This window comes from Rhopalosiphum padi, chromosome 1, assembly GCF_020882245.1.
Source record: "Rhopalosiphum padi isolate XX-2018 chromosome 1, ASM2088224v1, whole genome shotgun sequence".
Taxonomy (NCBI): Eukaryota; Metazoa; Arthropoda; class Insecta; order Hemiptera; family Aphididae; genus Rhopalosiphum; species Rhopalosiphum padi.
The window spans coordinates 10,803,815-10,821,384 of record NC_083597.1 but is presented as its reverse complement, the minus strand read 5'-3'; the positions used below and the strand labels follow the sequence as shown (position 1 = coordinate 10,821,384).

At 26.7% G+C, this 17,570-nt stretch overlaps 1 protein-coding gene across 1 annotated transcript; it reads right to left on the bottom strand.

Moving 5' to 3' along the window:
* Positions 1-6,338: 6,338 nt before the first annotated feature.
* Positions 6,339-7,105, bottom strand: LOC132931806 (uncharacterized). Its single transcript, XM_060997827.1, has 4 exons — positions 7,065-7,105; positions 6,655-6,800; positions 6,480-6,577; positions 6,339-6,395 (listed from the first exon to the last, which is right to left on the bottom strand). Exons 1-4 carry the CDS (start codon positions 7,103-7,105, stop codon positions 6,339-6,341), a joined length of 342 nt encoding a protein of 113 aa, XP_060853810.1.
* Between the last annotated feature and the right edge of the window lie 10,465 nt (positions 7,106-17,570).

Here is a 17,570-nt window from a genome sequence, read left to right as displayed (position 1 = left end):
ATATATAGAATATTTGAAATATATATAAATATAGCTTTGCCTCCCATAGCCCCTGAGTAAAATCAGTATGTGTGTATATAGCATTGATTTGTGTTGTAAAAATGTAAAATATTACAAATAATTTTAACGAAAATCCACATTTCTTATTTGGGGGAAAGTAAAATGAAATTGAACTGTGACACTAAAATTCTGAATAATATGCGTCTGCACATGGGTATTATATATATAAGTATACGGTTGTGTCTCTGGTGCCTTATATATTGTTATAATTTATTGCGTCGCTTATAATTACGCTGCCGACATAAATATCATAGGTATAGGTATATATACATAATATATTATGTTGTATAGTTGTCAGCGTGCGTGACTCGAATTCTGTCATAGGTACTATATATACACCGCCGTACGAAACGGTCAAAATTAATAATTAGGTATATTCACGCTCGTACAATAGGTGTTCATATATTTCATTCCTCTATATAATATAGAGAACGATGTACCTGAATGTTCCATAATATACATAACTGCAGAATATAATATATATAATATAACGCGCGTTACCGACCGCCATGCATTACACAATAACTATAGGTACCTATATATATTATATATATTACGTCTCATCAAACCTGATGCGCGTTTGAATACATTTTGATATAACACGAATGACAAACGCGTTTACCTTGAACAACATTTTAGATGATATTATATATTATCGTTTATTAATATATTATAGTTATACGGTATAATACCTATAACATTATATTATATATATATATTAGGTACCTATACAGGGTATATCTGATGTATCTGATGTGTATATAATATTATGTATTTATATATCTATATTACCTGAGTAGTAATCTATTATATCTATCTATTTTATACAAATATATAGTCATAAATAGCTTTAAATTTGTATAAATCGTTCAATATATAGTTATAATTCCGCCAAATCACTAATATCCGTAGTTGTATTCGTCTATAGCTAATATAATAGGTACATATTATAATTACGTATATATTATTATTATATATTTTTTTAATATCGATACTTTATTATTCAATAATATGTAGTATTTGATCATAATATATTCTGTATAAAAATATAAATAATTTATACAGTAAAAAAGAGGGGGTTAATATAAAAAACAAGAGTTCGTATTGCCACAGGACATTTGTTAAATAGTTCAAAATTCTTAAGAATTTTATAATGTAATCTTTAAGTATATTTAAACATTCTAAAAATCAGAAATTGAATAAGTTTATTATTAAATGAAAAAATGGGGGTGAACATGCTTTGTAAAATCGTTCAGTATATATATTATTATATTATACTCTTATACGTTAAGCTATGCGTAATACCTATATACTTATTATATTATATAAGTTGATTCGCGCGTAATCCTATAAATCTCACATTTCCACATTAGATATATAGTTGGGGTGAATAGAAAGTTGAAACTTACAGGTATATAAGTCGCATTTACCTACGTGATATGATTAAATCGGGCGCGCCCACACATATACAAGTGAGATTTTCTAATAAAAATACATTTTTTAATTGCTTAATTCATAAATATTCAATTTATTAAACGTATTAATATAAACTAATTATTCTGAATTTTAAAAATGTTTTTTTGAATACATTTAAATGCTAGTTTTAAATTTTCTGAATTTGAATCTACTTAATTGTATGATTTTTTTAATAAATCAAAAATATTAATTTATAATTAAAGTGGTATAATAAATACATACATTTACCTGTCTATGATGACGATGAGTTTATTATTGAAATGTAGACCGTTCATAAAATATCTTAACAACTGAACTGCAATCGAACAATGCATAACACGATAATATAATATATAGCTGTGCAAATATATAAAATACTACAGGTCTAAAATGTATCCAATTATATAATCACTTTTCTATTTTATGTAACCGTCAATGGCAACCCTATTTATAAACAAAATAATAATCGTCCTTTATGAGCCAACAAATCCCTGTCTGAACCTCTCTTTAAATTACGAATTTAGCAAAATCCTTTTTTGTGTGCACTTATATACATAATGTAAACGAAAATACTGTTAAAATTGCAAGTCTCTACCTATTGTAGTTTAAGCTCCACATTGATTCTTTATCTGCATTAAAAAAGGCCGCTTATATATCGATGGATAATATTTATACTAATCATAATAATTGCAGTAATATATGTAAGAGCCTGAAGAGATATAATAATAATGTTCAATAATATATTCGGGCGTGTCTTTGAAGATATATAAGCGATATCTGCAGTAGTAAATATAAATAAAAAGAATCATTTCCTATACACATACATAGGTATATATTAGTATTAGAGATCGTGATTAATACTTGTCTTTATCTACATGTATATGCAGTCCACATATACCTACTATATATACCGACAGGCGGACAGGCGTACACAAATTGAATGCGGTAAAGTTGAATGTTGAATGTCCGGCTTCCTGGTTGCCAAATTACACATAATGTTACTATATTACTATATATACTATTATGTAATTTAGCAATCAGGAAGCCGTGTATATAGCTATATAATCCTACACATGTATCGTATATACATGTATACAGTAGCGTATTCAGACCGGGATTACCGCGAGTACAGACCACTGGTCCTCTAAGGCAGCGGTTCCCAAACTTTTACGACTACGGCCGCGGCACCCTTAAGAAATAATTTGTGTTTCGCGGAACCACCTTTATTATACGTACATTATCTAATTAAATACGTCATTGGTTTTCAAACGATCGGTTATATAGTTATAAAAATAAATTATCATACCTTATTACTAATTGTAGCATGTAGATTCTGGAGTTCGAAAGTTGAAGTTCTGTATAATCTATATTGATAAACACATCGTGATTTAACCGTCATATGTCTTGTCATCGTCGTCTCTTTATACATAGGTACATAAGATTATAAGTTCTTACTAGCTTATATTTATATTTACGTACTGATATTATACCTACATTTATATTTTAAATATTATTATAATATTTCTTTTATTAATAATATATCTATAAACGTTTGCATTTTAGTGAAAGTTTAAAACATATTATAATACATAATTGAAAAAGAAAAATTACCCCCGTGATCAAATGCTTTTTTAATAGAGATTCTCTTGAAAATAATTCATATTTAAGTACGACTGTGTAATATACGGTTGCAGCGAAAACAATCGATATTGTAATAACTATTAAGTATGTATAACAATTTCTGACTATAATATAATAGTTCCAATAAAATAAAAGTTATTATACTAAATTTAAAAACCAAATTATTATTTTATTTTGACACTTTCTAAAACAATACGTTTTTATGTATTTACATAAGTTGGTTGCCACTGACATAGACGTGAGTATAACTAATGAAATAAGTAGTTTTAACCTGTCATCATTATTGCTACACATATTATTTGTGCTGCTCACATATAGCTGATAAACATTTTGAGCGTCACTGCGTCAGTCTTTTAAGTGTTTATCATTGATCGTTTGACTAAGTCGAGAATACCGATAACGTGAGTATGTTTTAGTATTATAGCCTAAATGCCATAAAAAGTATTAATTTTTTTTTTTACTTATAGGCTCAATCATTTCCATCTACGGGTTTCGACTATTCAAATTTCTAAATAACAACTGCAAATAGACGATAGTACCTAAAAGCGATACCGTCGATAACCATAGGAGATTTTCCAAAGGACAAAGTTTTTTTTTACAAATACATATTGAATATACATAGTATAAAATTTTTATAATTTCTATGGGATCGTGCCAATCAGAAGGCTCATTTCTGAAAAATGATTCTTAACAAATATCGTTCATTTTCTACGGTACATTATAAAGAGATGAGTCTCTAGCTATTTCTTAAAGCCCTAGGGCCATCAAGATTCTCATTACACCACTGTATGAATATAATATATACAAGTGTACTTGTTCGATAATTTGCATAAATATACTATGTAGTTTTATAATAAATAAGTTATAAAATAATATTTTAAATATTATACCTGAATATTAAGAGTAAGTACATCTACAGTGTAACATTACATCATTAAAACGTGTTATTTTATAAGTTAGTTAGGTATTACTTACCATACATTATCATACCTCAAAAGTAACTTCGTTAAAAATTAGTTACTTTGTATGCAAGTTATTAAATTATAATATATCATGTATTTATATATTACACAGGTATAAAAAGTACAAAGTCACTATAGAGTAATATACACATAGTAATACTTATATTATATTTAGTCACATCTCACATGTGCTCACATATCACCTAATACTTATACGATTTACATTATTATAAATTTATAAATATAGTTATTAGTGTTGTTACCTACTTATTAGTTATTATACAAATGCTAATAGTGGATGAGATAAACACTGAATCTTATATATAAGTTCCATTCAAATGTGTATGGGATATTATAGGATAAGCAATACTTAATAGTTTCATTAATATATAATTTTAGATGAACCTAAATATTATACATATAAGCCGATTACTATATAAGAGTCTTATTTACGCATAAAAATATAAATATGAAACAAAATATAATATTGAAAATGCATTAAAAAGTTCTATTCTACCGATAAATGCATCTTATATATAGGCCACCACAAATGAACTTTTTTTCATAAATTTGTTTTTTTCTTATACTTACATTGCATCTTAAATTAATAATAAATGCTAAATATAAATTGTCTATATAGTGATATTTACCATGATGTATATGGGCTTATTGTTAAGTTTTAACTTCTATAAATATTGTTTAATATTGAAACAAATTTATTTTCTTATAACTTAATAATTTTAAATTCTAATCAATGTTTATTATTTTTATATAATATATTATATGATAATATTTACACCAAATTTGTTTTAGCTTAAATTTATAAAAAATAGTTAGATACTGGGTGACATTATACACACGGAAAAAACAAAACAGTTATTTGTGCTATAAAATTAGTAGGATTGACTGTATTTTATAGTTGTTATATAGGGACCTCCGAAAATTGAAGATTATTATACATAGATAATTACCCATTATAAATAACAATAATAATTATTATTTTTAAACTTAAAAATAATATAATTAATAAGTTAATTTATGTATAGTGATGTGTCAATTATCATTATAATGTATTTTTATTTTATATTTTTAAATGTTATATAATGTTAATATAATTATACATTTATATTTAAAAATGCACATTGTGCATAATACTAATAGTACTTAAACAGAAAAGTTATACATACAGTACATCAGCTTAATTTTTAAGTATTTAAAACATTTCATTTCATTTTCATTGCTATTATTTTTAGTTATTGCTTGATTATCCAAATCCCGGGGCTCGATTACAATAATAATAAGTGTGGATAATCGACGCTCTACCGTATTTATATTTTATATTGAGTTTCTTCGTTGATGATCGTTATTTCAATTCGCTTATAGAAGATGATGAAATACTCATGTATAAAATATGCAAATAAAATATTTTTATTCCACATTATATCATAGAAGTTAATGCTATAGTTATAACCGGAAATATAGATGTAGTAAAATGATTTTAAACGAATTATTATACAACCGTCGTGTCGCCTGATAAATTTCAATGATCATAAATATTATTATAGTTATTAGCATTATCTTTTATCACGAACTGGCATCTATATACTATAAATTCATCCTGAAATAGAGAAATATACATGTGTGTCTGTGTTTAAAGGCAGCTGTTTGTATAGAATATATGAATAAAATATAATATATTAAGTGGAATTCATGCACATAAAATCGTTATTTTTGTTTTTTAAACCTAATAAATTTTTGTTTTTAAATAAAATCTTTTACTTTTATAAGTGGGTAGGTCATGTTCCATCATCGGTTTTTGGATGTTTAACTAAAATGTTGTACATAGCCCAATGATAACAATTATATAGGGCTAAAATTATACAACTAATAAAACACTCATATAATTTTTACACAATCACAATCACGGCATGCCGATATGCCGTTTTTAAAATTATACTTAAAAGATTATTTTACAATAGTTGAACATTTATTATACATAAGTCATTAGTAAAAATAGAAATTTAGGAATTGCAGAATAGATCATATACTCATACACAAGATATTCATGCATATTATAATATAATAAATTTATCAGCAGACCTAAAAAGTAAAAAGTCTTGAAAATAAGTAAGTACTTAGTACACTATATAGTATCATCAAACTGTTCGTGGTTTTGGTATATAACTATATTATAGATTTGCAGGATTATATTATTATGATTTATGACTGTATGAGCCATACACAATCCTCCGTCTTCCAAGGTTGACCAGAATAAACCTTTTGGAAAAAAGTAATATCTTATTTTACTGTTTTTCTATAGTTTTATATAATCTACTAAAATATTAAATAAATATTATTTACTTCAGATTCGAATATGCCCATAGGTTGATCGTCAGATTTTTTTCCCAGTGGACATATTACCGATTTTATACAAGTTTCGTGACACGTCAAAAAACAATCTGTATACAGAATATAATATTGAAATATAATAGCGCAGTTAAAAATAAATGCATCTGATTTTTATAATCTAGTTTACTTTGACATTTTACAGTTTTCGTAAACGGCCATCTCAAACGACTTCTACATATTCTGCATTTTTTATACATATTTTTTATCTGGTTCAAAGCTTTTGTATCGTGGCCGTAATAATAAACTCCTTCGTCATTTTTGTCCGATTTTGAACTAAAAATACCGTAGTTATAATTTTATTGACTGCTTAGTCGAAATAAAATAAAAATATACACCAATGTAGTATAACATAATACATTGATACATATAAGTAATGCAGTAATATTATATAAATACATTAATACGACAATACGTGTGACTATATCGTTTATACCGCACATTTTAAAATATATGCTTGATGTGTTCAGAAATGTATTTATGCATGTATCTATTACTATACTATTATATAAGTTATATTTATAAATACTATACTCTTACAGGTGATTCAGAATACGATCGATTTGATGTCTGAACGACATTATATATATCTAATATATTGTATATACAGCAAGTAAACTTAGTAAATGTTCTGTAGCAGCAAATATATCAAAACTATAATGTATACTATATACACAATACACAATACACGATTATATTAAATTTGTAAATAGGTATATGTATTTATATTTTAAAGAAAAACAATTTCAAACTGAAAATTATTTGCATCAATAATACCAAATATAATTATTGAAATGGAAATAACATAACAATTCGTATAAAACAGCTGTAGTGAATACTATTATATAGTATACATAGTTACTATATTTAGCCACGATACCTATATTATTATTATTATATTATTGTATTATATAAAAATAACAATGAGCATTTTAGTTGATTTTCAGTTTAAATAATTTTTAAACAAGTCGTGAGTAGGTAAAATATTCTAATAAATATATAAAAACACTCATAATGTTTTTAAAATTTAAAGTATTGTAAAAAATCAACATAAACATATATAGACAATAATGTGCTTACTTTTATGTTTAACAATAAGTCAATTTACAACAACACACAATTAGTTCTTCTAAACAAAAATTTTGCTATCATAATGAACATTAGACCATTTAGATTAAGACAATATATCCATTGTCTATGCTCGTGTGGTATGTCTTTTTATTATACACTCAAATGTAAATTTACATTAACGATGAGTTATAAATTATAACTTACCTATAACGGATATAACACTTATATAAATATATTAGAACTTATTATCAGTTATCAAATGGTAAAAATATATTGTAACATCGTAGGTGTTATTTACTTAATATGTATAAATTGTATACATTCTAGTTATAATATCAGTAATAATATATAATTAGATTAACATAAAAAAAGAAAAAATCTAATTATCAGTAGTAGTATTATAACTATAAACAGGTTCATTTTAGAAAAACAAGTCGCGACAATAACATAATATACCTACCTATTATTGTTAACTTTGTAACTAAAATTATATACTATAATAATTTATATACAGTACATAATACTGCTATTTGTTATAATATTACATATACACTTATATTAAGATATTTAGATCATACTTTGGAATTGGAATTGATTTTCGATCCTTTTATTATGCTTACGTATTATAGAGCGACAGTTATTTATTTTATTAAATCAAAAAATATAATAATAAAATATATTTGGCAGGGTTGAGTTATGAATTTATTTCACATATTATTCAGCTGAAAAAAGTTCAAAAAAAGATAAAATAAATTATTATAGAATCTATAACATAGACTATTAATAAAATATTTCTGAAATTCAAAAAAACTATCTTTCCGGTAACGGAATGTACCGATTCCTGGAAACAATGTATGTAATAATAAATAAAAATAAGTAAATCATAATAACCTACACTAAAATTAATTTTTGAACAAATTTGTTATAATAATACTTGTATTTTTAAAATATACAAATAATATAATATAAAATATAATATAACATAGTCTAGACTCTACATTCATCTTTCATTATCGAAACTGCCTTATATCTATAATATAGTATACCTATACCCTAGGAATTCTATATAAAATGACCGATCTTTCATTTTTGTATGAAACGCCAACATTTTCTACTCCATCCGTAACATTTAAATTACAGATATATGTTATATCCGGTATCCGGAATCCGGATAGCCGTACATAGATATATTTACGAATTATTACAATAAACAAATCATAAGTATACGTATATATAGTCATATATCCAATATTTCAATTCGTTATATTATGTCTATTATGTGGAATTAAACGCAATGTATTACGATGCGAACATTATGCAGGCCGTGCTATGGTTCTGCAGCAGTACATATATATAAATACCTATCTACATTATTATTATTATTATTATTATTATATATGTGTACATATTATATATGCGTATACACTATATACACGCCGTCAGACGGAGATTCTATACGCGGTGTTCGAGTTGTGTTGATAATAATGACCTTATAGTATAATAATGTTATCAACATCTAGACGAACCGATGTCGCATGTATAATGCATGACCGCTTTTGTGAGGTTCAAGTACTGCGGTGTGCCAGTGCTCGCGTGTGTGTGTGTGTCGTTCCGCGCGTTATTTATGAATAATTAATGCATATATTATATATACACGTATACATTATACACAGTGACACGGTGTAAACACGAGGTGATATTTATTTTTCTTCGAAAATCGACAATGTGTTTTACAAGGTGGCCCATTAGCATAAAAAAAAATACAGTGTACTCGTATTATTTCGATAGGAGTCGCTGAACTTTATGGTGTGCGCGCGTTTGTTTGCATGTTGGAAACCGTTTACACATATACCTATTGTATACGTGCCGTCTATATACCCAAACCTAATAATGATATATAATATATGTATTGTATTATCGTATATATCACATTGTGTACTCATTATGAATATAACACTATATATATATATATATGATATTGGTGTATAAGTATAGTTAGATAGGTATAGGTAGGTATACTTACTGCAGTATACTCACCTACGCTACACACTTCAGTCGTGTGTATGTCGAGTCTTTCAATTTTCTTCGGATTTTTTTTTTTAGTCTAGATACCGTATTGCGGTTCGTTCAAACATATTAATATTATAATAATGTGATTAAATTCAGTATACCTTATTATTGCTTAAAAATAAATCAATAAGACTTATATATTATAAACATTTGAGCTCACTATATAATAATAGATAGCTATACCACTGGTAATAGTTATACTATTATTTTTGTATCTTTTGAAATACATTTATATTATCTATTACTTCAGCAGCTATAGGTAGTTATATTTTGTTTTTAAATTGTATGCATTCATTGTATTGCACTATACCTACTTGTATGACATGATGTCAGTATTGGTTATACTGTTATACTTCTATATAATAATAGAACAAAATTATAAAATAATATTATGTATGACATCATAGATACCTACTATTTACCAATAGTATCATATAGTATCATTGATAGTATATATCAATATAATATTATATACTAACGCAACTATATATATTGATGATGTGACCGCACCAAATAGAGCTTTAAACTATTTCTATACGTTTTTAAATTGGATCAAATTAGCAGTGTATTGTATATTAATATATATATAGTTATAGACGTAGATATGTGTATACTGTATATAGTATAAACAGAACCATATTTAACAATATATACTAACTTATTGCTGTATATATCTGTATATATAACTATAAGTACTATTAATTATTTATATTATTATCTTGTTATTTTATATTATAGGAGGTTAAATTTTTATACAATATTTAAAAACAAAATGTATTGTTATACCGCCATTGCGGTCGTATAAATATAGATGAAAAAAAAATTATGTAAGTAGAATAAATCATTTTTTTCATTATTTAAACTAGTTTGGTATTACACATGTTTCATTATAAGCCGAGCACAAAGGATTTGGTGTAATTTTACTTATAAATATTATAATGATAATGTTCGTACATTTTTTACAAATGCTTAAACGCAGTAGTAAATATATGCACCTGCAGCCAGTATAGCCACGATACAGTAGCCACCGGCAGCATTTTAATCGTATATATTATACAACATATTATTGAATAAATGTATTCATATACATATATATAGATGTCCCTAGACGTATTTGTTGTATCTTATACATAATATGTTTTGTATTTTAACGTAGGTATATATCTATAGTTCTATCGTATAAACGAATATATAATTATATAATAGATATCTTTTGATCCGTAGTTTATTGCTATACCAGGCTATCGGTAAAGTAATGTTATATATTATATTAAGTATTAACATTTTATTTCAATACGACTATACGTTAATTTATAGTCAGTAGTAGAATATAAAGTGTGTCGTGTAAAATTATAATTAATATCAAAATCTTATTCTCATACCCCCAATTTGGTATTAATATCTATCACTGATACACCATACCAGACGATAGATGATATATAGACAATGTCTTATTGTATAATTACTAACACGTAACATTAATATTTAATATTATATATTTCTAGTTATATATAGGTACTTCTTAGTAAATTAAATGATTTTATGTAAATACAAATTGTATTTTAAAATAATTAATAATTATTACAGTCCGCAGAGATAGTCAAAATTGTATTATATAAAATCAAAAATAGATCATAATAAAATAGACCTGACAGAAAAGAAATAATATTTTTATCTTGCAGTATTTTCAATTTTATACTCAATACATATATTATTATTTTTTTATTATATTATCCTATCTGAGGGTTCTAACTTCTAAGAGTGTCTGGTGTTCTGTTTAGCTACTTAACTATAATACTCGTATTTACAAAACATACGATTCAAATAGTATAGTATACGCATTATTATAGCTTATAAGAAAGATAAATATAGATATAATAGTATAGTATACTATAGGATATGGTACTGTGGTATTCAAATGCACCTCTAAAGTTCTAACACTTCTAACTATTAATAATACTAAGAATTCTTAGTAACTTAAGTTATGATTAGCAGAAACCTGCAGCTTAAACGCCGAAACCAAAAAAGAATAAAACTTACGTAAGCACTATTTTGGCTTCTGTATAAACCACTAAATAATGTTTAGGTAAATTGAAATACCCTGTAAGGAAGACTTTTATAAACGAACTAGAATAATCCAATTTAATAGGATTAAAATAACCCGTTATAATATGACTTGACCACCATAGTACAAGTACTTATTATTATTTATATTTAATAGTTGACTCTCTGCGCATAATACTATCTGCAGTACCTATATATTATATAGTACCTAATATGAGAATTTATTAAACTCGGAGAACTTTTTGTTATATATATCTGAGGGACAAATTATACAGGAAAAGATCTAATTGCAAGTAATTATATATAAAAGTGCAAGCAATAAAGCAAGAAAAAAATATTATTATACTCATCACTATAAATAATAAAGTACTTAGTAATGAGAAGTTTATTATTTATAATGAGGATGAGTTTCGTCACTTGTTTCCTAAGGGGGCAATATTTTTATTGAGCAGCCATTGGGGAGCTTCGATATTTCAATATTATCATTATCCCTCCCCTAAATATTGTTGAACATAATATTATCTTTTACAAGTTACAACAAAGCATACAAAATATAAATTCTAGTAGAATATTAAAATTAAATTATGCACCAAAATTTAAAATAGGAATAAATAATTTCTAAAGTCTTGTCATAAGTAAAAATATATATTATATTATTATATAAAAGATTCTATTATACAATATACATAAATAAAAATTGTATAAACATTTTCATTTTTAAATGAATTTTAATTAAATTCAATTTTCTGTCAAATTACAGGTGAGGCTAAGGCGTGCAAAACAATATATATATATACGGATAGTTCCCCCGACCAGTACCGCAGCTGGTGATGAGATTCCGGTACATTTAGGTATTCTATACAAATTCTTATTTAATATGATTATAGATTTTATTGTTAAAATTAGTGAACTGTAACAACCGACGAAACATATAATATAATACATAAATACAAATTAATTAATTGATAATGTTTATATTAGGTACTTATGAAATTATAAATATTATACGTTAATGTATTTATTTACATTTAATTTTTTTAAATATATTAATTTGTTCATTGTTGTGAATATCACAAGAAATTCGGGCAGAATGTCCATCTCGACGTGCTTAAACTGTATCATCCAAACTCGAAATTATATATTATTTAATGTATTTTATCATATTTTATAGTTGATAATATTGGTAAATATTAAGGTATATGTACCAATATTATCATTATTTTATAATAATTAATAATGAATATAAATTATTTCAAGTTAATTATTTTTTGTTATTAAACCCATCCGCCACTTATTTTCAAGGTGCAGCAACTGCTACACCTTTAATAAAGGTCCGTGAAGTTAACGGGAGTATAGGGTTGGGCGCCACTGTAGCAGCAGACCATATTATATAATATATATATATACAGTAAGAAAATTCTTAATTCCAATTTTCAAATGTATTATCGAATCATCGAAAAGCATGACGTAAATTATGCAGGGAAAATATAGTGCAGTGGTATATAGATATATTTTCTAAACGTATATAAATTATAAAATAATATAAATCAAAAACGTGTTTTAATAAAAAAAAAAAATGTCTTTTATGAGGGTAGAAAGAACCCGGAAATTATATCATTCCGGACATCCTTTCATATTTCAGCTCGACGCTGCAGAAAATGTATTGATTTTTTTTGTGCAGCTTGTGTATACGATTTTCATAAACCAGAAAACTCAAAGCGGGGTGACGTAAAAGCATTTAATAACGCGAGTGCGTTTGTAAGGGGAAAAGGGTCCCGCACATGAAAACTGGCATTTATGAACGTTGAGATAAAACTTGCAGAGGGGAGAATGGAAAAAGTTTTATATTATATTATTATTATTATATATATATATATAATGATATATACTTGATATACAATATAATAAAAGAGGGCTGAGTATAGCACGTTGTTTGTTACGCTCTACCGGTAACGATGTGAAAATATGTGTGGTTTCTTGAGGGCGGATGTAATTATAAGTTCTATAGTATAAGTATACTTATATATAGTATATATATATATATATATATTTATATATAGGTATGGAAAAATGTAAGTCCAATAATATTCTATTAATCTATTATACAGTAAATGTAAAATAAAAATCTGCTAGTTTATATTACTATATAGTATAATATTTGGTACCTATACAATTATCATACGTATAACAGTACCTGTATATATATTATATACAGTGTATCTTATTTCATTGTATGATTTTTTAATAGTTATGCTTATATACGTATATTTCGTAGAAACAAAAATAAACGCGTTTTTATTTTTAACTCAATTTTTTTGTATCAATTTCAAAATTTTCAGCACACAGCTGTACCAACAGAAAAATCAACTTAATTTGTAATAGATTCTGCAGGTAAAGATTTTTTTATGATGATGATGGTCTAATTATCAATTTTCGATCGCTAATTTATTCACAGGATCTATAGAATTTAGTAAATCAATTAATAGAATAAATTGACAAAATTGGAATAAATTAAATTGTGTAGAATTAAAAAATATTTTTGCGACTCACTCCCCCATGTGTCTGGTCAATTCATGTGTAAACGTATACTATAGAAAAGAAGACAGAAGTAAATTGTCAAAAAGCTTGAAAATATTCAACACCAAACCCAACCTCATGAGATTTTATTACACCACTTACAAAAAAACCCAAAAATATCTGTATATACTTCTGTAAAGTATCTGTGTCAGCCTTATATTTAATAATAATATGTCAAATAAAAAACAAAAACTAATTGAATAATATAACAAAAACATTTATTTGTGAAAAACAATACTATTTTCATAGACATATGCTAAGAATATATAATATTAAACATCTGCTTTTATTTTAACTTGCGCGCATTTATAAGTTCGAACATTATAAACTATACAGAGTGCTTCAAACAAACTTATTATAATTAACATAATTTTAAATCAATAGAAATTCACTCTGTATCATAATTTTAACTATTTATGTGCTTTATGCCCATATTACACACAACAAAACAATCGACGGACAAATTTTCTGGTGCGTTTCCGCCACGAACGGTGTCCACTTTGAATCGTGGATTCATTGAACTGTGTTCCAGCTCTACGACTGGTTATTTCAGGATCTAAAAAAACGTGCACATAGACCGGTTTCGTTTGTCCGTTTTCAACTTCAGCCGATACTTGCATAGGTATGCCCTCAGATATAATAGTTTCTTAAGTTGCACTAAATGTAATACACATATTCTGCATCGAACTATATGGTTTCCTTGGTGGACTTACGAAGTCATCGCTTGCTACATCCAGTTCGGTCGGACCCACAGAGGCTGACCGTGTCGATGCCGAAGACGACAATCGGATTTCCATTCCATCGCCAGCACCACACAGCATTGCAATACTTGGCATTGATGTATATTTTCTTGCTACCAAACCAGAAAAATCTCGATTTACTCTTTCGGTCTGATCACTTGCGGGTGATGGTTTGACCGACACCGACAACATCACCTGGTCAGCTGCAGCAGACGGCGATCGGTTCTCGACGTTGGATGTAAAGATGTAATATTATTTTGCATAATAATGTAGTACCTATAATATTAATATATACGTTTAATATAGTTTAACGATAAATGTATAATTAAATACTTTTAGAGCAGAATATATTTTATTCGACGTATTCTTTGTAATAATAACACTGTTACTGTATAGTAATAATAATAAACTGCAGTGCGACAGAAACGAATATTATGTAGTATTATCAACATTATAATACATATAGTTGTTAATAAAAGCAGTCAGCAATAGATGTTTATAGATTTTGTATATTTGTTTCTAAATGAGTAAAAAAAGCATATTTAATTTAAATATAATAACGGTCAAACTTTATTTCTTTATTCACTTACATATTTTTAACATTAAATTATAGGAGGAATAAGTAATGGAGGACCAAAATCAAATGTTATAGGGGGGGCACTTTCACACCCTGGCCCTGTATAGCAGCGCCCCTGCACGGAGGCCAATGATGGTTTAAGTGGTATAACTCATATTTATGTATTATACCATGGTTAGCTATAAAATATATATACCGCACTTATTATTGCCTACAAATTTCAACCCAAGAAAATTTAAGCGTTCGTATACTTAAAAGTTTACCACTATAATAGCTAGGTATCGAATTTCCTATAAAATAATTTATAGACAGCAGTCGCCTCGACCCTGGTATGAATTCGTTGACCGTGGTATACTTACACATTTTGTACTATTGTTATATTGTATAGGTATATAATACTTACCTAGACGGTGATACGCGCGGTATATACCATCATATAAGCTATATTATATAAAAATCAATACGGTTTCAGACCGGGTCTAGGAACAGAAAATGCTTTATATAAAGGTATAAGTGTATAACGCAATTTCTATATGATAAACTAGATAATGATAAAAAGTATTTGCTGTTTTATTAGATTTAGTTAAGACTGCAGTTGTTAGGCACTATATACGCATCGTCGTGATATTCTTTCTCAATTATTCTACCAAGTTTTGGAATAATTTATGTAACAATCGTAACATATATATTTTGGATTTTGTCAATCTATTTTGTAATATACGGTTTATATATTGTTCAATCTTTTGTCGACTATTAGTATAGGTCCAATTTCTTTTAACCAAATGCCGATTATATTACCTCAAAGAAAAGAATTATTAATTTATTATATATATTAGGTATATTATGAAAGATATTCAATTAAATAAATCAATACAATAAAAAGTCCAATAAATAAGTAATTATATAGATATATATATATCTATATACTCGAGTATAATAGCAGCTATAAACTATATTGATATACGATAATATATAACTTCGAATACTCGACAATATGTCCAACGAAATAAAAATAAACATGGAAAATATCTGATAGCTTATTTATTTATTTATTAATGGGCTTGATGGAATCTAATAGAACGATACAATTTATAATTATAAGAAATTTGAATAATACAATACATAATCATTATAATATAAGCAAACAATAATATGAATCTATAATATTAACAAATGGTAAAAATTGGTAATAAACAGCTTAGATTGCAATACTATTATTAATAATTTTATTCATATTCCTTATCGTCTTCATGGGGATCATAGGTATAATTAACAACGCGTTACACGTATAATTTTAAACTGTATATGATTTCGCTTTTAGATTTTGGCGATTATCATTTTCATTTTTATACGTTTTGTATAATTTGTTCCTATGTGCATGTTACAAATACACGTATAATTAGATATGTAAATAAAAAATAACAAAAAAGGAGGAGAGGATTGATGGAGGGGATATCCATCAATCGCTGTCCCTCAATTACGCCACTGAAAATTCTCTTTTCTTCGTTATGGTGTGCGTAATACCGTAGAAATCCGGTAGAGCTCGCACCTTGTACGCGCGAGTACGTATGTGACGGATTATGCGCGGCGGCGGCGGCGGTATTCGCAGATAGACCAACGACGGCGCGCCTGTTTGCGTCGACGCACTAAGCGGGCAGTCTCGGATCACGCCCAACGTGCCGCCCCGTTCTCAATCAGGTCGATCGTCCCGTATTTTTATTTATTCACTTCCCCCCAAAGCCTCGACCACAACCGAAAAAACAATTTTACTAAGAAATAGTGTATATCTACCAATATACCATCAGAATGGAGCAATCCTATTCAAAATAATAAAAATGTATACATATATATTATTTGCGCAGGTATACGCATGATGCGTAAGTAGGTATGATCATAATTGTATTTCGAAATACAACGAATACTTATTTAAAAAATCTATCTTTATCA